This window comes from Channa argus, chromosome 9 (genome assembly GCF_033026475.1).
Source record: "Channa argus isolate prfri chromosome 9, Channa argus male v1.0, whole genome shotgun sequence".
NCBI lineage: Eukaryota > Metazoa > Chordata > Actinopteri > Anabantiformes > Channidae > Channa > Channa argus.
The window spans coordinates 8,082,752-8,103,715 of NC_090205.1; the positions used below are offsets into that span (position 1 = coordinate 8,082,752).

Sequence of the window (20,964 nt, forward strand, 5' to 3'; positions counted from 1 at the left end):
GCAGCGGGCTCAAATCCCACCCCACCAGGTGTGGCCACGCCCATCCACCAAGGGCAACCTTGATCCCGGTCCCAAGCCCCAATAAAAATGGGAGGGTTGTGGCAGAAAGGGCATCTGGCGTAAAAACACCTTACAATGCTGTAATGTGGAACTAAACCAACACTTCTGCAGCTTACACATTAGAAGCATCCACACAGTCTGGTCTGCATTTATACAAACATCCAATGTCACTCATTTGTAAAGAGGAATCAAAGTGTGCAGTGTGAACACAGCCAGGGGAGGAAAAAAAAACTGTTAAGTCCTCCATTCTGCTCTGGCTGTTAATCCCTGCTGCCTGGCTCCTATCATCTGACAACACAAACCTTTTGCCACTGCAATGCTGGAAAGCCTGTTATGATTTATTTAGCCAATGAGAGGAGATATGAGGTTACAGCAGAGGAAGAGAGGACAGGACTGACACACAGTGACGGAGAGAAAGACCGACTCTCTAAATCCTCCTCAGGTTTCTGCTCAGGTGGGTTTGCACCAGGCTTGCATCATCCACCCAACATGTCCCTCTGGTTCATCTCAGGAATGATGTCACATACTTGCTCTACATGCTCCCATCTCAAGCTGCATGGCGTGACAGCAGGACGGCGTGCTTGGCAGAGAGACGTGTCTGACAGCAGCCACCGTCTCTGCCAAAGGGCCCTTCATCCAGTGAGGCCCAGACTGGCTGAGTCATTATGAGTGAAAAGGAAGCAAATCCAAAAAAGCTCTTTAGAAGAGACTCAGTAATCAGTCTCTTAATAGCTGACCATAATTGGTTATATGGAAAATAACAAGATATCAAATCACCCACTCAGTAATGTTTCTGATAAAAACAAATCCTCAGCAGGTTTTGCACCAAAGCATCCTGTTGAAGATCTTTTTTTTTTTTTTTAATCAATTCACCTCAATTACTTTTCTTCGTAGATCACTTAGGCAACAAGAATCAACAACCTGAAGGCATATCTGGCATTATATTATCTGATGTCCACATTTTACATTCTAACATTTGAGAAGCTGCAATCTGGATTTTTTTGCAATGATAAAGGACCAACTAAAGCTAATTGATGGATGCACTTCCTCATGTCTGAGTAAACTGATATGCTTTTCTGATAATGGTCCAATGAAGCCTTTTGAATAGAATTAAAAGGAAAGTCAAACGTTTTGTCATGTGATTGGGGATATCAATAGATATGTGGAAATGTTCAAAAATATTTTAACAGGAATGCAGACAGATTGATTCTTCTGGGAGCTGTCTGCTTTGTTGCTTTATGCGCTTTGCTTAAATTTACTTAAACTGCTGTAGACAGTTTGTTCAAGTAGTAATATTCAGGTATAAGCAGAGAACACACTGACAGATATTTTTACACTGATTTTGAGTCAGATACAGACATATTGAAACTGCAGATATGTAAATTTAAAGGTCATATGTGTCATCCTTTTCAATATTCTCGACCCTATCCTCAGGGGCAAGAGCGATCACTGAATGGTTTGATTCGCTTGAAAAAGGACGTGAAGCACATCACGATCTTCAACTCATGAAGATTTTGTACAAATGTGTTCAACAGCGCTCTCCACCACCATCAGCAAAACATCAAATAAGGGAACATCTTTTGGAAGACCTGTCCTTCCACTAGAAATAGGAAAACTTGTAGAATGTCTTCCAATATCTCACTAAGGCACTTTTACTGGGGTCTTTTCTTTAATTACCTCCTGTCTTTATGCTGTAGGTCATTCCTAAGTCCCTTATGCCAGAGAGAAACCGACACAGGACCGTTTGCCTCTAACACCTCCACTGACAAACATTAACCCTTTCGGGCCTGCAGCCTTCATCAGCTAAGCAGCCAAAAATAACCAATGATCCCGGCATGCTTCACCAGTTACCATGGGATCAAACAACAGTGGAGGAGGGTGGACACCAAGGGTTTGTTGTAATCACATGGTGGAGGAGGAAGGAGGAGGACAAGGAGGGGCGATGGTGGTTAGGCAGGACAAGAAGGAGTCAGGGAAACAGAGCAAGGACAATTACAGAGGGATTTCACTGCGGAGCGATGTCATGATGATAAAAGAAAAACTCTTTAGCCTGACTGAAAGATTTACACAGGCGGATCCTTCGTTCATCCAGGTCTTTTGTTTTGTTCTTTATACCTTTGGCAAAGTGCCTGACTTCCACAGATGCTTTCACTACTCAAACACAATCACACACAGTCCTTCCCTTGTAGTCAAGTCGAGTCCAGTTTATTTATGGAGCCAAACATCACACATTTGTCTCAGAAGGCTTTTCAATCTGCACAACACACAACAGCATCAATCCTTAGACACTCGATGAGACAAAACTGCACAAAAGAAATATTAAAAACACACTGAAAACATTCAAATCTGTTTCCCCAAATCTATAGACACAACAGATAAACATGTATTTTCTGTTTGGATATTTTCCTCAAATTCAACGTATTTCATGTGCTACCTTAAATAACAAAAAGCTCTCAGAGTAGGTGGGTCTGAGACTTTTCTTTGCCTTGCAACAGTGGCCGGCCAGATGTAGGACAAGTTGCAGAAAGTAGGGCAGAGTGCACATGCACACACACGGAGCCCTAAACACCCACAGTCACCTATTGTCAACGCAACTGAAACAAGCGACAGAGGCAAAAAGTGTTCACTGCTGACACCAAGGGACAATGTCCTTGTAATGGCAATATTGCTTTCATAATGCTAAAACTAATATTGTCCTATAAATGGACAACAGATCAGTGCTCAGTGAAACAAGACTGTGATTCAGGATCCTTTGGCACCGTGATATTTGTTGAATATCACACTGTTGTCACTGGCTAAACACCTTCTCGTGTTAACGTGTTTAACATACCACTACAGTACAGTGCTTGTGCGAGATAGGGAGTATAGTCACTATTGTACCTCTATGAATCAGAGTGACTATTCCAGAAATCATGTACAGAAGAGAGACCCACTGTAGGCCAGAATGCAGTGTGTGTGTGTGTGTGTGTGTGTGTGTGTGTGTGTGTGTGTGTGTGTGTGTGTGTGTGTGTGTGTGTGTGTGTGTGTGTGTGTGTGTGTGTGTGTATATATATATATATATATATATATATATATATATATATATATATGAATGAGAGAGAGAGAGAGAGAGAGAGAGAGAGTAAAATTTGAAAATTTTAAGTTGAAACCTCTCAAATGGGCAATATAGAGCAGATGAGCAATCCATCAAGACAGATCTACTTGGGGGTCAATGTTATTTCCAAAGGGCACTGAACAAAATAAACTACAGTGCACACACATTCAGACACACACAAACACACCTCAGCTAAATAAGTTATATTCCCCTGCAGAGCTATGTTTCTCTGTTTATCTTACTCTTATTACACATCGTATCCCTTCTCTCCTCTTCAAGTTCAAATAGGATTTATATTCTAGTTGGGTAACTTGCAAGTACTCAGAGTACATGGTTGTGTCAATATCACGTTTACGTCACAACATTTATTCCACTTTCATTCAATTATCCTGAAAAATGTACACATGAACAGAACACTTCTGTTGTGCGTCGAAGCTTTAAACTTTACTTTAAAATATGTTCGGAGTAAATGTGCGACATACCTAGAATTTGTGTGTAGTATTAACAGTAGCTGGGATACCACGCACACACACACACACACACACACACACACACACACACACAGACACACACACACAGTTTATCCACAGACATGTCCAGGCCTGTTCTTTAACTTGGTGGGGTGTCAGTGAGGTTTAAAGAGTTAGTTATGAATCAAGTGTTCAGACCTTCTGCTGCTGTTTGCTTAACACCGAAAGCAGAGGGCATCTTTTCCCTGTAATTTCTTCAAACTGCATCCTCACCTAAAGCTACACAGGTGATATGCTGCTGAAAAAATATAAAATAAATAAAGAGTCAGATTTGGATTACGTTGCTCCTGACCCATGTGCGTTATGTTCTGAGGAAGCGTTTAGTGACAAAGTTGGAGGGGGGGCATTTCAGAAAACAATGGGACTCTGTATAAGGTATTTCATATTTCCTCCTCTCTTTTACAGTACTCAAGTGTTATGCCCAGGCTAACAGTGGCAGGCTAATTGCTGCTGAAAAGGTCAGGAGTTTTACCTTGGAGGTAATCTAGGTGAACAGAATTTCTCCAATTATAACCATTAACACATGCAACCAACAGTACTTGGTTTTAAGCTCAGAGCAGCTGTTACAGCAAAGTTTTAAAGCCAGGGATCAGTGGTTGGCAATATAGACCTAAAACCATGTCACAATATTTCGGAATATGTTTGCAATAACAATATAAATAATGATATGACAAGACTATAATAGCTCAACTTTTTGGTCTATAGAGTGCTGCAAACAATCAGTGATCACAAATTGAAAACCTGTACATGATCAAATATTAAAAAACAAAGAAAAGATTTAGTAGGCTCAAAATTATTAACTTGTTATATGTGTCGTAATATGTTAATGAAATACAGTATTTCCTTCACAGTCACAATATCACAAAATACTGTGCACACTGTGATTATGGCATAGACCTACTAGGGACTACTGAGACTGACTCTGGCATTTTTTGATAGACATCAGCTTTATGAAGCGTACATAATGTCTATGCCTTTAATAGTTCTGCTCTTTAAGATACTAACATTGTTCCTAGCAAGTTAACTACACATTGCTCTTAATCGATTGTGCTTATTTGTGCAACATTTTACAATTGCAGCATGCAACCAAATAATCAGTGCTACGGTGCAAAACTGCATTTGAACTGCATAAAAATTCAGTTTGCTTGACGAGGAGCTATTAAAACGGGAATCTTAACCCTACTGTGAAATAGTAGAGAAAATACCACAGGACACTGGGCAAAATAGGTAACCCTCCAATTGTTCCTAATTGTCAGCAGTTCTGCTGATCCCACACCTGGTGGGATGGGATTTGAACCTGCAGCCTTCTCCATCCAAACCCTATGCTCTACCACTGAACCACCAGACTCAGATTAAAATTACTTTTTTTCAAAGCCTACTGTAGGTTATACCATAAGTTCTGCATAATTAACTATGACTGCATCGACAATTATTAATGCTTTGTTTAATCAACTTATCAATTTATCACCCAAAAATCAGCTCAGCAGTTTCTGTTTTCAGATCCCCTCCTTTTGTCAAGTACAGTGTTGCGCCACTAAACATTTTCCAAGCCAGTCTCCAAGGCAACCTCGTGAACAGAAAATTGTGGAGGGGGTGCACAGGCTGGTATGAAAACAGCAATAGGCGGCCATTACTGCCACATCTGACCCCACAACGACCCACGTACCAGCTGCTGTCAACATGCCCCGGGGCAGAACAACAAGCATCCAACAGTCAAACGTCCACAACAACAAAAATCAGGCTTCTTTACAGACTGTGCCACCATCACAGGAGAAGGGCGTGTGTGATCGTCAGCAACTGTGAGCAATGGGGTGTGTGTTTGTGTCCAGTGGTGAGAACTACACAAGCAGAGATGCAGGAAAAAAGGTGACAGATGAGGAATGATTTTGCGTCAGCAAGATGGAAAACAACATGTGACAAAGATTCTTAGCTGGACTCCAGGAACACTAAGGCAGCTCAAACTGCTGGACTACTTTACTGATCTCCATGGGGAACACAGCCACTACATTAGAGGTGATACTACTTTGGCATTTAGTGTCTTGTGCCCAGGGGCCATTTCACCATGTCTGGTGACTGCTCTGGCAATAGAGCCACAACTGCCCCTTTTAATGGCTTAGATAAGTAAATCAAAGGTTAAAATATATATGCAACAAGCCCTGACAAAGCATTCAGATGCTTGACACATTCCAATACATGTTGCTACGGAAGCATTTTGGTTGTCACTGAAATACTTCACTGCCCAGCACTGTCCACGGGTTTTTTTCCCCTTCTCTCGTTTCCCCACTAGAGTCAGTCATATTTTCATCAACACAACAAACCCTGATCTTTTATCATGAATCGAAGGGGAAAGGAAGGAGGGAAAAAAGTCCCCAAAATGTCACCAAACAAACTCCATTTTATCAGCTTCTCCTTCTCTTCAAGAGCAACTTGTGAAGTGTGTTAGATTTTCCCGTATCTGCCCCGATAACAAAAAGTCTCACAGTCACGACAGCACTGCCTGTATTTGTGAGGTTTTTCCAAATGTCAGCACAGTGATGTGAAAACCCTGTATCTTCAATTTGGATTATTTTCAGGTTTTCGCTTGGACTGAAGGGCTGTATCTCAGAGGAACTCCTCAGCTTATTAAAGCCTTTAAAACCCTTTTGTTAATGTCAATTAAAGCTGTGTCATCAACATGAATGCAAAGACTATAAATTCTACAACTTGTGGCTCCTGATATACAGATAGGGATCATCTGATAGGACTGAATCATTCCCTCTGCCACGATTTTGTTGACAAGCCACTGCAAAATGGTGCTTCTAGTTGTAACTGTCTCTCTCTTGACTGTAGCCTACAGTATATGTGTTTTCAAACCCTTCAGCACACATGGGAGTTTACACAGTCTGCCCAGCTACAGGAGGAAGTGCTTTGAGAAACTCTGGCCCAATCACACGCCTGGCTTCTGGTCAGCTGGCTGAGGCACATCGCTGCGGTCCAATCGTGTGCCAGGGTTTGTGGTCAGGTGACAGCTCAGACCGGCTCACAGTGTTTTGAAGCAGATGAAAACAAAATCTAATGAGGCTGTCTGTGGTCCCGGCCAGCTGCCTGGCTGTGTGGAGGCCTGAAAGAAGCTACAGAAGTCCATGAAAGAAAAACAGCATTATTAGCAGCAACTGTGTGTGTGTGTGAGAGAGAGAGAGAGAGAGAGAGAGAGAGAGAGAGAGAAAAGGGGAGAGAGTAAGGGTACAATGAAGAGAAAGAGGTAGACCCAATGAAAAGAAAGATTTATACTTTAAAGTTCTATAAATATTTTTTACTGATGATGTCATTAGAGACATCATATGGCTTTGATGTTTGCTTTTGTAGTTCAGGTAATTTAGCTGATCTCCGTGTTGGGGACGAGTCGTCTATACATAGTATGTTCAGTCCAAAGTTCAGCATTTGTGTCAAAATGACTAGGTAATTAGAAAAGTTACATTACAATTTTGAAAATAAAGTTTCAATGTGAGATTTGTTTCAAACTCAGTTTCAAACTCTGAACACTGTATGTTTCAGTTTTCTGACATTTTATGATAAGCGAAAATATAATTTGGCATATACATCTATAAAAATTCATGGTTGCTGAGACCTTTTGTCTGCTACTGGGTGCATTTTGGTATAAAAATCACAAGTTCTGTTAGATTACTGCATCTCTGGGGTCTCCAAGAGACTCATCGAGAATTAAGATAATGAGATAATGACATAACTGGCTACGCTCCACATACACACTAAACTTAATAAGTATATTAACTTGGCACGATTGTGTGTAAAATAAAAAGGAACCATGACTTTGCAACTGCATGGCCTGATTTTAACAACGTTACCCAGATTGATTTTTGGGCAGCTTTTGGAAAAAATAAATAAAAATCTGTCAATATTTATAAAACAGCTACATCTGTGGGCACCAAGGAGTTGTGTTGCTTATTACATGCTCATAGTTTCATGTCACAGCTTTGAATGAAACGACAAACTTGTCCCTAAGTTCGACTCCTGCTCTTCTTACTCCACCTAAGCTTGTAAACCGCTCCCCTGCCCAATGGTAGCTTTGTTTTCTCACTCCAGATGGCCACCCATACAGTAACCCCTAACCCATTACAATCTCACACACACACACACACACTTGCAGAGTCCAAAGACCATCTTCACCCATTTAAACCACAGACGCTCAGACAGGTCAACAACTGTCATTAAGAGACTCGACCAGACGCTGAGCTAGTTGGCGCTGTGGAGGGGGAGGGTCATAATAAGCCAACAGAGGGGGGGACATTGGATTGTGCCTTTATCTAGTGAGCCAGCTAGTCCACTTCTCATTTAGTCATACTAGTGTAGGCCTCAACCAGAGTAAGATTTACTGGATGAGAGCCAGCCCGAAGATTTGTCTCAACAAAAAAAAAAAAAAAACACACAATTTTAAAAAACAAACGTGGAGCCTGATCTCAGTGCTCACAATCCGAGGGGAGAGGATTCCCTTTTACCAGGCTATGGAGAAATTCTGCTCTTTAAAGTAAACAGTACACTCCAGCCACAAATGGTAAAAACATAGCGTGCTCACAGTGCAGCTACACTAGGGTACACATTTGCATCTCCTTGTTTTGAAATTTCAAAAAGACCGAGAATACACAGATTTTATTTCCATGCACAATTTCTAATTTCTAATTTCTAATGCACAATTTGCTAGCACAAATGTTCCTTCATCAAAAAATAAAGTAAAATTATTTTAATTATTTTATCAAAGGGAATACAAACTTTTGCACTAATTAAATTTTTATAATTTACCTATAACTTTTTTTTTTTAACACTCCTTGACCATTTGTGCTAACCCAGTGTTCAAAATGGAAACTTTTGCACCCAAGTGTATTTCTAATTTGTGTCACAATATCATTTGTGATAGTAAAGTGTAGGCAAGATAAATTTGACTTTTTTGATTTAATTTGACTTGCAGTGGTGTAACAAACCAGGCTAAAGAAACAAGGAAATTATACGATACAGTGCAGACAAAAAGATTCACACCCATGCTATAAATATATAACACTGCCACATCACCTGCAATTTCAAGAACATAAGAACCACTTCCCTTTTATGATTTAAACACAGATCATCTTCCAATCAATAATCTGCCACCACAGCTGCAGTGATTTATTTGCATGAGTACTGTTCAGCATCACAGCCTCCATGAAGCTGTTAAAAATATTAGTAATGGATGATAAAATCAGGCAAACATGTATGAAATTAGTATTTCTTTTACTTGAGTAAAGGTGTGTCCTTCACCATCTAATGCCCATCACTCTGTACTCTCTACCTGCAGAGTCATTTTGACTCCTTACAAAGAGGCTTTCACTGGGTTTGTAATCAGGCGAGAGCAGGTCACAGATAACAGAAGGAAGAGGACACTATACAAGATGCTAGCTGGTGCTGTGGAAAATCAACAAGGGTGGAGCTCTGGAAAAAGGGAGCGGGACACGCATGAAAGCCATTTAAAAGCACTGGACATGCCTGACTGATGCTCTGACCTTAGAAATATGATGATTATGATTATGTGTATATGTGTAAGTACTGTTTTTTGTCTTGTGTCTTAGTTCCTCCCACTGAAAATAAATGAAGATATGTTTTATTCTTTCCAATCTGTCTGTGTTTAAAACAGGTTGTCAAACATGTATAAATTATAAACCTGCATTCTGTATTTTTTCTGTGCTCAGATCAGTTAAACTAATGTATAAATGTTCTTCACAGATGAGGTGTTCACTGCACATGAGCAAATAAATAACAGCAATGCATTTGTTAAATGCTGAGTCTCTGCAGTCTCCTGACTGGCATTTTGTTAAAATGCACTATTTGATAGCCAAATGCGGGTTATGATAATAATTATGATCATGTTTTATAGCCAAAGCTGTATTTTTACCAAATGAAAAACCTGTGAATGAATAAATTAAATTTTTGTCAATCAGATCAATAGTTAACACAGATTTAAAACCCTTAACGATTTGGTGGATTTAAAAAACAAGAAGTCTGGATGTGTTAAGCAGGATCTGTTATTAGTGAACTTCAGTAATAAAATTCCAGTGGTACTGCGTTGCAGGTTAAGACCAGTGTGATCAGCTGCAGCGCCCATTCACCAACAGGTTTTCCAATTAAGGTGTGTGTTAATCCATTTAAAGACTTCCACAAAGGATAACAGTGTGCATTTTCACTTATTGCTTCTTAGACATTGCTCCTCAGAGCAAGAGACTTTGAGACATCCTTCAACATGGGGGTCTAAAACCACGTCGCGAATGAGCGAGGAAAAACTTTCAAAAGACTTGAGATGCACATATGCGATGAAAATAAACCAACAATAAGCTGCAAAGTCTTGTTTGCTATTTTCCCAAAAGGTCCTACAAGTTAGATGGAACACTTGGTAGACCGATTGGCATCTTAACTCATGTAGAAAATAAAATAAAATACTTTTCCCTTTGTTTTTATTATTTTAATGCATAGTTAGATGCCATGCATACAAGAGAAACCAAACCATTACTCATGTAAGATCTGTCTTGATCCAAGTTGAGATAACAAAGATTACAATCTTATTTTCTTTGAAAAGAGTGAGTACTACATTTAATCAATCTATATTATGTCCTGATAATTGTTATGTAGCCAGCTCTTAACATCAGTCAGATCTGTTCCTTTTCATTTTGATGAATGATCCACTTTCCTGAAACTGATGTTGTCCTGCTGCTTCACCATCTGTACTTTAGGTTTGGTCACATGGGCCCTGAATATTTAGAGGCTGTGGTGCCTCAGCAGTTACAGACTGATGATTGATACAACACAGAGGAATATTAAGCTGCTGAACCAAAAACAAACATTGGCTAAGCAATAATTCTAAGGATTTACTGACACACACTGCATTGCAACACAGCCCCTTGCAGTAAAACTATACGAAGTGCTGCAGGGAGGGTTGGTTTGTTCTTTTATATAGAGACAACAAAACAGGATCCAGGATGATCAGAAGGACTCGGGGAGCTAGTGCTGTGAGTCTCACTTAAGTGGGTAGGCTGGGATTCGATCCCGCAAACTTCTGCATCCCATCCTACTGCTCTACCTATTCAGCAACTATTGAGCTACAAGGCCGAACACTCATTTCACTGATGCCATCATTATCCAACAATACTTTCAATGAAAACCACAGACTCTCCCAATTCAAACCAGACTAACATACATCTAGGAGATCCCTTACACTTAGTCATCAACAAGAAAAATAACAAGCATCTAACTAAAGTGACATCATTCATGGAGAAAAAAAAAAGTCATACTCAAATATAATAATATGCATGAAATCGGCAAAATGGTGACTTAAGTCTGAATCAGTACAGTATGTGATATGAGCAGATGTTTAGTGCCACATTACAGTGCTTGAAAGCTTAAAGAGTGGTTGGTTGCTGTGGTACAATATACAGTAAATCTTTTGAGAAAATGGCTCAGAAACACCTCACACAGCAGAGAGAACATCTGTCTGTATGTCTGTCCACGCAACACAACAATAGCACATAATGTAGATGAGTGTATTATATAAAAACCACAACGGAAACCAGCAGACGTGAAACCAAAACTTCTTTTCTTTTTTTTTACAAAAAGGTAATTTGTTTTTATTTTATTGTGGGACGGATGCACAGGATTAAATTTTCAGGCATTTAACTATAAGGCATTTAAATATTAGAGATTGTCAGAGTGTAAAACAAGCTGCAACATCGCTGACATTATAATGTCAATTTCCATCCATATTTTTTTCTAGTTTTTTTTTTTAAGGTTTTGCAGTACCTTAAATCAGCTGTGCTGATTTTCAAAAGGACTTTTCAAGATACCACTCACTGTCATAAACACCACTGACATTGAAGGTTCATTTCATTTTAGGCCTGATAAACATTTGTTGAATAAAAAAAAATTATATCCTGCTGCATAAAATAGCATCAAATGCACATCACAATTCCACAGGCGACATATTTGAATTGCTTGTTTTGTCAGATTAAGATGGAGTTTGGGGTAATGCAACAGGTGATGATGAGATGCTTATCTACTTCAAAAAGACTTTAAATTGCCCCCTGGGGACAAATAAAGGCACAAAGATTAGTACAGTAGGAATGAGAGCTATAAATTGATAAACTACTTTATGAGTAAGGGGTTAATTTTTTTTAAAGTGATATAATCCAAATATTTTAATGTATATTTAAACTCGGACACACATCATAGTTTGTAACCAATTTAACTGGTTTAATTTCCAACATTATATGATATTACTACCTACAATATAAGGCTGAAACACACCACACCAGTGGACAACAGTACATTTATAAAGGCTATAATTATACTGTTTGATCCTTTTAAAAATAATTTCATACATTTAATAATTTTTACGTTTCCCCAGCAGAATATGACACCACCAGACATGAGAAGTATTACCTTATGGCAATAAAATCTGAGTAATTACATCTGAAGTAAATGTGTGTGCTTGATAACTAAGTATTTATATATGTCCTGTGCTTTATCCTGATAACTCCCTCCTTCTGCTCTCGGCGTGCAATGAAGGATTAGAGCTGCTGTGTTGCCTTCCATCAAACACCCTGCCGCTGTCAATCTCCTCTTCATCCCCCTCCCTGAGAGAAACGTGACAGAGCACCAACATCCTTCCCCTGCTGCTCTTTTCCACCTCCTCATAATGAATGCATCTTTCATTCCCACTGTTTAACTTCAACATCTTTCCCCTCGTTCTCCTGTCGTAGGGGCAGCGTGGCCCCTCGCATTCCTCATGCAGGATGGGCTTTACATCTGCAGAGAGTTTTTCCACACTCATCCAGATTCAAGATGGGCTCACCGAGGAGAAGAAGAGGAAACAGGGAGCTCTTCCTCTGTCCACAAATCTCACTGTGGCTCAGAAGATAAGACACAACATTATTGCTCACACATATCCAAGGGAGTGTGTTGTGAATCAAAGATCCAGAAAATTAAGCAAAAGTTCTCAGTTAATAAAACACTTCCTTTAAAAAGGGACTTTATCGTTATTTTAAGGATTTATGATCAATTCAGGACTGATGACTTCATGATTTTGAGTTACATAGATTTAACTGCTGCCAGCCGAGAAATCATGTTTGGGTCAAGGTAATAGTGAATCTTTTTGTTTTTTGGTATTTAATAGAATAAATGATTATAAAGCTGAATAATAACAATAATAAGAGATCATCAATAAAGTACAAAGTGGAAGGAAATTTTCGAAAAATAAAAATGTACAATTTTGTCTGACATATTTTTATTTCTCTTTAAGTCAAGATTTGACTTTAATACAACAAAAGCCGAAGCAAACAGGACAGTTACTACTTTTGTACTACTTTCGTGCTAAATGACACGTGATTCAAAATCATAGACAAAGTCAGACTTTTATGTCATACATACATTTTTTATATTTTATGACTTTTGGTGTTTCTCTTCATTTTTAAAGCCACATTTTGTGTAAAACTCGCAGAAATTAACAGCGAGTGTGACAGAAATGCATCAGAAATGCCTGCACGCATGAAACAAAGCACACAAATCCTACTGATGGATTAACTTATCCACCGAGAATCACCAGCAGCAGCGTCACTGCATAAGTCCACACAGTGAGCATCAAGGAGCATGACCTAGATTCAGTCTCAGTGTCTTATTTTTAGCTTTGACAGTAGCTACTGTAGCAGGCTGAGCTTGTCACTGCTAACAGACTCATTAACACTGGTACGAACAATGTCATTTACGTGCAAAATTAAATTGTTACAGCTTCTATTATTACTCTTTGGAAAAAACTAAGTCCTGTGAAAGTAAACGCATGAGCTTTGCTATGGTTAATAGTTAATCATCATATGCTGCAGGTGTACTAGCAGTACTTTCACTCAGCCGACACATTGTCAAACAGCGGATACACACAGTATCATGCTACAACTATTCTTCTTACTCTGCTAAATTCAATTACACTGAATTAATAATTATAGAAGCACTAAATACATCTATCTGATCGCACGTTTTTTAGGCCCCCAGGGACCTATTCATGCTGTAAATGGGTATAAAAGCAGCTGTAAAGATGGCTTGCGGTAGCACAAGTACCTTCAAACATGCCCTGCAAACTGAGCAGTTTGAAGAATTCACTTGTGGTGTTGGAAAACAACTGGAAACTTTGCTCTGAAAGATTCACTGAAAACGACGGTCAGGTGAAACTCCGTTCGGGAACCCAAAGCAGCACAACTTCTCCATTGTAAATCGCGACAGGTTCCTGTTGCCATATCAGTGGCAGAGCTTCCACTTCTTCTGTCTGGAAAGGTCACAGTAGATAACAGTAGCTCTGACTGTTAAGAACTGTTCCCGGTGGAGATACCGTTTGCTTCACTGCTGCTGGTCGTGGCCGTGGTTCACTTCCTGTGCTGTGAAAGGTCACAGCAGACACGACTAACATTCCAGTTTGAATAGCCGGAAGGTCGGTGAGCCAGCTTTGCATGAGTCTATTCCTTGTGACAGCTTTGTAGTTCCTCCACTTTACCGAGCAGTGCCCAGCCTATAAATAGTTCCCTATAGAACTGGAATAAGTGTAACACAATAGAAGCTAAAAGACGTTTGTAGCACTGGGCTGCAATAGATTTTATTTAGGGTGGGTTGTTAATTGGGGCAGCTGAAAGGTTTTGATTTGAGTTTTTATCTTTAAATATTTAACTGTTAAAATGCCAAAGCTCTACATACTGTATGATGCAAATTATCATAATGATGGCATTGTCTAAATGGTTAGTTGTTAAATTGAATGGCTAATGATTTACTTTTATTTATATACCAAAACTGCCAATAATTCATTTGGTCTGATTGAAAATAAAATTTGTCTATTTAACATGAATATAAACCAAAATTTTGGTCATTTAGATTATTAGTTTGACATTTTTGATTTTTGACTCATCTTTTGGAAGATTGTATATATAAAAAAAAACATAATTTATATGACCTATATATTTATATTTTTCTATTTGCAGCTTCAATTCAACAATAAAAATTATAATTCTTATAGGTAATAACGTTTTGTCACCGCAATTGTTGTAAAAGCCAGAGTGACCGTAACAGAGAAGACACAGGATACATTAATTTATGAATTTGTTAATAAAATAAGCAAAGAGTAACAAAAACAGGGCTGGACCCAATATTTGTTGACAGCAGTACTAATCAGTAGGTTGCTATAGCTACTTGTGTGTTTCTCCAGCTCCAACTGTACAGGAGGATAAAGTGAGGTAGAAACCTCATAACATGTGCACTGAGACGTGCATGTATCTGGCAGAAGTGCCACGCATTCAGTGAAATGCTGCAGTGTATTTTCTTCTGAGGGCCTCACAGGGATAGTGCTCTGCTGTACTGATGACAGGCTGCTGGTGGAGAGCCACGCCCAGCCTCACTTTGTCAGCAACAAGCAAAACAAGCATCTTTCCTGTGATAAAGCAAAGATGAAAGGAGGCAGAGGAAATTAAACTGCTTGGCTGTGCTTTCTTGTTTATCTGTTTGCATTCATACCTTTATTTTCAAGTTTCCCACCTTTCAAACATGCTGTCTTTCATCGTTATAAAAGGCAAGAGCTTTTGGATCTAAACCACAGATTAATAGTTATTAATGCAAATAATCATTAGTTGCAACCATACTAAGCAAAAAATGTTTCCTGCCTGCAGCTGACTCAAAAAAAGCTGCAGCCTGGCACTTAAATCTAAAAGCTATCACATCAACACCGACTCCTACTTCCCTTCACTGGTTTCCCGCAGTGTCAACAGAAACATAAACACCTGTGTTTTCTAAATCAGCAGCATATAGGCCAGGGGTTATTTATGAATAAATAAATAACCTGGATCAGTTTAAAAACCATGGAGACTAAAGGTCAAACCTTGCCAAAAATGTGCCAATGCATGTGATAAAAAGGTGAAAGCAAAACAGAGTAGTCTGATGTTGACATTTTACATCCTACGATGTGAAAGTTCAACATCTACTTTAAAGAAGAGATCTCTGCAGACGTGCAGCCTTTGTCTACAGTGCACGAGGCCCAGCAGTGGAGTTTCCCCAGGTTAAACTACAGGGAGGCTCCATGAAACACACACACACAAACACACACACACCTAAAATAACAGGTTAGGGAACTAAAAATCACAAAATGGTGCATCAGAGTGAGACACTGCATATTCCACCTCCCATGTGCTCGAAGGTTCTTCCTCATCAGTTACAGAAAATAGATTGGATCACATGCTGCGGACTGCGGCCCATTCTACCGCCAGTTATTCTAAATTAATTGTGTAAAGTTCAAGTGTCTCATTATTGAATCTTACTTTACATGTTTAACATACTCATTTACTTTAAAATTCCACAGTATGATAAAGAGATAAAGTGTTAATGTAATATATTGAGTGTTTTAATGCCGGATGTCCTTCAATATATGATAATATTATAAGCAATCATTTGAGTCACTTCTTAAATTAAATAAATGATTAAATGGATTTTATGAATCATGTAGCACTTCTTCTAAATGATTTGAATACACGATCATGTTATCAATTTCTAGAAAAAGATTTTTAAAAGATTTTTTTTAAAGCGACTGAACAGAGGTGTGGTTTTCTAATCTGGCCATCTAGGCAAAGCCACCAACTTCTCCCCAATGCACTGATGACTTCCGCTGCTTCACTATTACCACACAAACATCCACTCACTCTCTCACGACAGGGGATAAAACAAACTCCAACTCTTCCCTTTTAGGGTTTTTTTTGTTTTTCAGTCACAGACTCTGATTGGTTTGCACATCTAGGCAATTTAAAAAAATGTGAAAGCAGCGCATCTCAGTGAGACAAACTATTACAGCTGTGGTTTGAAGAACAGAACTCAGCAAGTCATAAATGGGTTAAACCATTTCCTTAAAGAGGGGGATTCCCAGCCCCACATGCTGAGCGTGTTCTTACCCCCAGAGTTTTAAAATTCCTTGTGCTTCTTTCTTCGAGCTCTCATTTAATTTTCCTCCTCTACCTCCTGTGGTTTAATTCAAAAAGAAACACTGTGACCCCTGACCACACTGCTCTTAGTCACAGCTAATGGAGTTGAGATTATTCTACGGCTTATAATGTGTTGTGTTGCCTTCATTTTTTTTTTCTCCATTTCAGTGGTTTTGTTCTTGATGCATGTCCTTAATTTACTGCTTTGTTTTGGTGTTTATTTATGATTCATCGTAAAACCAAAGTCAATTTTCCACATTGCAGATATTTCCTAACAAACTTTTAAACAGAAAGCACACACAAAATATTGTCAAACTAAGAATATATGCACATGATAAATACAAATTTTAATACATTTTGGCTGCTCCACAAATACAATTCATAGAAATAATATAAAAGACAGAAGAAAGCAGATCAAGAGAACAACATGGGAGAAGATGGAAAACTGGTAAAATTGAGAACATACTGGCAGATGTTTTCACTTAGAAGTTGAAAATTCAGAATTCTATCACAGATTAGCGGAGCTTAAAGTCTGAGGAGGTCTAACGTGTAGTATTTCTAAAAGTTAAACGATACATCCAGGCGCCTCTTCACTTCTTTAACAACAAAAACATCACCATTCAAGAGTGAGTGCTTTCCCCTTTTTTGCATTTCATCCCCCTTCTCTCTCCCTAACCCTCCCCCCTTTCATTTTTTCCTTCACAACAGCTGTTGTCGGTGCACACAGCTGCAACGAACCTCAGTCAGCCACACTTTGCAGGGATTGGCTGGCTTGGGAAGCCCAACCAATCACCAAGTGTTGAGGATCAAGTGCACATGTGTAGACCCAAACACACACATGTTTTTGGGTCAGATGTTTGCGAGTCAGGCAGCGCAGACAACGGGGAAAAAAAAGGAGCTTGGTTCATCCTCAGTCATATTTGCATGGCACACATGGTTATGATTCACTGCCTCCTGAGGAACTAAACTCAAAATGTCAAGGTTAATTTGTCTTCCAGTGCATCTGAGCATTTCCACAACCACTTGTCCCCTGCTTTAATGAAACGTTTACAGCCACCGCCATTCTCCCCTGAGCCACAAAAGAAAGAAAACACACAAATACAAATCAAATAAGCAAACATACCCACACGATGCTTAAATATGAAGACTTTTTATTTTCTTTACATCACTTCCACCAGAGCGGGCATCCACGGAGGGTCACCTCATTCTCCACGATAATACAATCTGATTCAGAGAGACACTCGTCTCAGCAGTGGAATCACTGAATGCCACTAGTCACTTGTGTCGTACTCAGAGGCAGAAGTGGAGATAGTTGACCGTAGGATTTATGCTGCAAACCTAGGTCCTGTTTTCTCTGAGGCACGTAAGAGCCAGTGCCAACAGCTTTGTTGCCAACACACCTGAATATTTATATGCACAGTGACTGATGATCTAATGTGACTAACCTCATGGTATGAGGTTACAGCCGAGTGACGTCCAAACAATGATGACTCAATGTCAACATCGTTCAACCTAATTTTACTGCAGCTATTCAGGTGAGTATCACCTTCACCTGGGCTTTATTTGACTCCACTTTGAGGACCAAAATGGCTGCTCGCATATACTTTATGAATTCCTAGTTGACGATGTACTTTATGTTGTTTACTTTGAGCATCAGCCTTTAAAACTGCAGCACAATGACAAGTATATGCCTTAGAGGAAGTACAGTTTCTGGGCAATTGCCCATGTCCAGGAGCTTCTAGTTGACACTAAATTTATGAGGGGAAATGTGCACGTGTGTGAACATCAGACACTTTTTCAGCATAAGCCCTAAGCCGTTTGAACAGGTCATCCTAGGAGGCCGATGTGAACTTCAAATCATTATCATTCAGAGCTGGCCTGCCCCCGTGGCAGAGGAGACAAAGGCAAGAGCTGGATATCCACATAGCAATGGTGGCAGAATGCACCTCGGTCAGAGGGGTCACACTTTCGTCTGACAAACACAAATGCAGTTCCTCTTCCTTTACTTAAATCTGTATGTGTATCGCTTATACCCACGCCCTTCTGCATCCCAACCCAATGCTCTATCACTGAGCCACCAGGCCCCCTAAAGCAGCAAGATTTAAACTGCAGCACAATGACAAGTATATGCCTTATAGGAAGTACAGTAAAGCTCAAATTGCACTCTCTGTGCATCTGCCAAAGTCCAGGAGCCTCTATTTGACACTAGCACTACATTTAAGAGTGGAAAAGCCCTGATTTAGTGTATAGAATCTGCAGCAAAAGTGGGAAGTAAGCTTTACAATAGAGCTTTGACAGAAATTTTACTGAAATCTTCTTCCACAATATTTGCCTCCTGGGGTGTTTTTTTTCAATAAGTTACTAAGGTTTTGCCACTAAAATGCAGCCTTCAGTGTCACATGGCACATTTGGCAGTACAGCTGCAAGTAAATAACAGTCGTCTGGTTTTGGCTTTCCATCATTCTTAATTTAATAGTGATTGGGTAAACGTTTCTATATGATCAACTTAACTGCCAAAAATCAACCTGTAATTAGCTTTGACAATCTGACATCACAAACCTGAACCTCACTGAATTTCACCTGGAACGTGGCTGCTCTGCAAAGCAACACAAAAAGTGAAAAAACCTATAGGTCTATTTGCTAACCACAAGCAAATGAGAATACATCATGGTTGGACGCAGCTTTGACTTATAGTGTGCTCATAGTGTGACTGCTCGCATTTCTTAAACATAAGAGTGTTGCCTATTGCTGCATTCAGTCTCACATGACATGAACTTGACATAATTCCAAACAAGCTACTTTGTGCAGCAGACAACAGTGTCCAGAAATCCAAAAAGGGCTGGTAAAGTACACAAACACAATGACGTGATTTCAATCAGCCACATACATATTGACAAAAAGCACATTTCCTCACACAGGAGTGCTGCTGCATGTGATTAATTTCACAGTGAAGAGCAGAAGGTGGAGCAGACCCAGCAGCTCTGACCCAGTCCTCCTCTTTTCCTCCATTACTATTTCTACCAGGCAACTGCAGGATGATGTCGCTCTCCTCTCTAATGGGACAATGAAGGTACCTGCACCGGATTTCCATCAAATGCTTTTTCCACTATCTGTGTGTCACTGAATAATGGGATGAGCAGCCCTTTCCCACATTAATGCAGGAAAGGGCCACTCCAGCCAAAGGCCTGCTGGGCAATGATGTGCACAAATGCGCAGTGAAACACCGCCCACCCAATGGCGCACAAGTCGGTCAGCGTGGTAAAGGCTGTCACGCACGGATTGGCCTGATCGAAGCAAAGCACTGTGCGAGGAATGGGCCAATTTAGTGGGGTGTGGATCGGGAGGAGGGCGGAGGGACCTCTGTAGAACCAAAATAGTTGCACTGGGATGATGATTGCATTGCTAAAATAAAAATAATGAATGGGATGTGCAGCAGTGTGAGGCCAGGACGCTATCTGAGAGATAATCCACTCCAGGCTGCACCGGCCCCAAGTGAAGGAGGAGGGGAGGGGACGTGTTATAATAAACGTGCTCCTGAGACCGTGAGAGAGGAAAAAATACATAAATGCATGTTTGTGCTCCAGTTTCCGCCCGTTTGTTCTCTACGCTGGGGCTTTAACGCGCGCGCGCACACACAGACGCGCGCGCGGAGACTCCCACTAACCTTGTAGACTTGTCCATAGGTGCCATTTCCGACCACCTCCACCAACTCGAAAATCCCAGCAGGATCCTGCATTTAAAGAGCATAAAAGCACATTAGAAATATGGCAGATTCATTGATTCCCTGGAGTCATTACAGTGTGGTTTGCTCGATGGTAAAAGCCGGCTGCGCCCGGTCGCCCGGCCTCTCATGCAGGACGAAATTAGACAAAGACAATGTACCGCAGGGCTGTGTCAACAACAGCATCAGTGGGCTTTTATTCCTACACATGGACACACGCTTTTACACTGCCGGGATGTTAATGTGACACACACTCACCCTCAGGGATGCCAGGTCTATGTCCACCAGACTTTTCGCCGGAGAGTCGTTCGCCATTTTCGTGGAAACACTGTGACAAATTAGCGGAATAACGGCGTGTTTCTTGGTGTCCTTCAAGCAGACGGGGCGCGTCTCATTCTCGGGTGGTTTTCTTTTTAATCCCGTCGGTGATATTTTCTATCCAGGGCGCGTTTTTCCCTCTTTGTAATCCCAGACACAAGCTCCGCTACCGCTACATATCGACTGAGTGCCGGAGTCCTGCCTGCCTGCTCTCTCTCTCTCTCTCTCTCTCTC

At 40.2% G+C, this 20,964-nt stretch overlaps 1 protein-coding gene across 8 annotated transcripts in view; it reads right to left on the reverse strand.

Moving 5' to 3' along the window:
* map4k4 (mitogen-activated protein kinase kinase kinase kinase 4) overlaps positions 1-20,964 on the reverse strand; it is an 88,084-nt gene extending 67,120 nt beyond the window's left edge. For 4 of the 8 annotated variants that reach the window (XM_067515048.1, XM_067515052.1, XM_067515047.1 and 1 more), the window contains exons 1-2: positions 20,671-20,957; positions 20,356-20,421 (exon numbers count right to left, since the gene is read on the reverse strand). In XM_067515048.1, coding sequence (XP_067371149.1) covers positions 20,356-20,421; positions 20,671-20,727 — 123 coding nt within the window. In that variant the 5' untranslated portion in view covers positions 20,728-20,957. Of the gene's footprint in view, positions 1-20,355; positions 20,422-20,670 lie in introns of all 8 variants that reach the window. The other 4 variants (XM_067515050.1, XM_067515049.1, XR_010915133.1 and 1 more) reach the window with 3 other exon arrangements.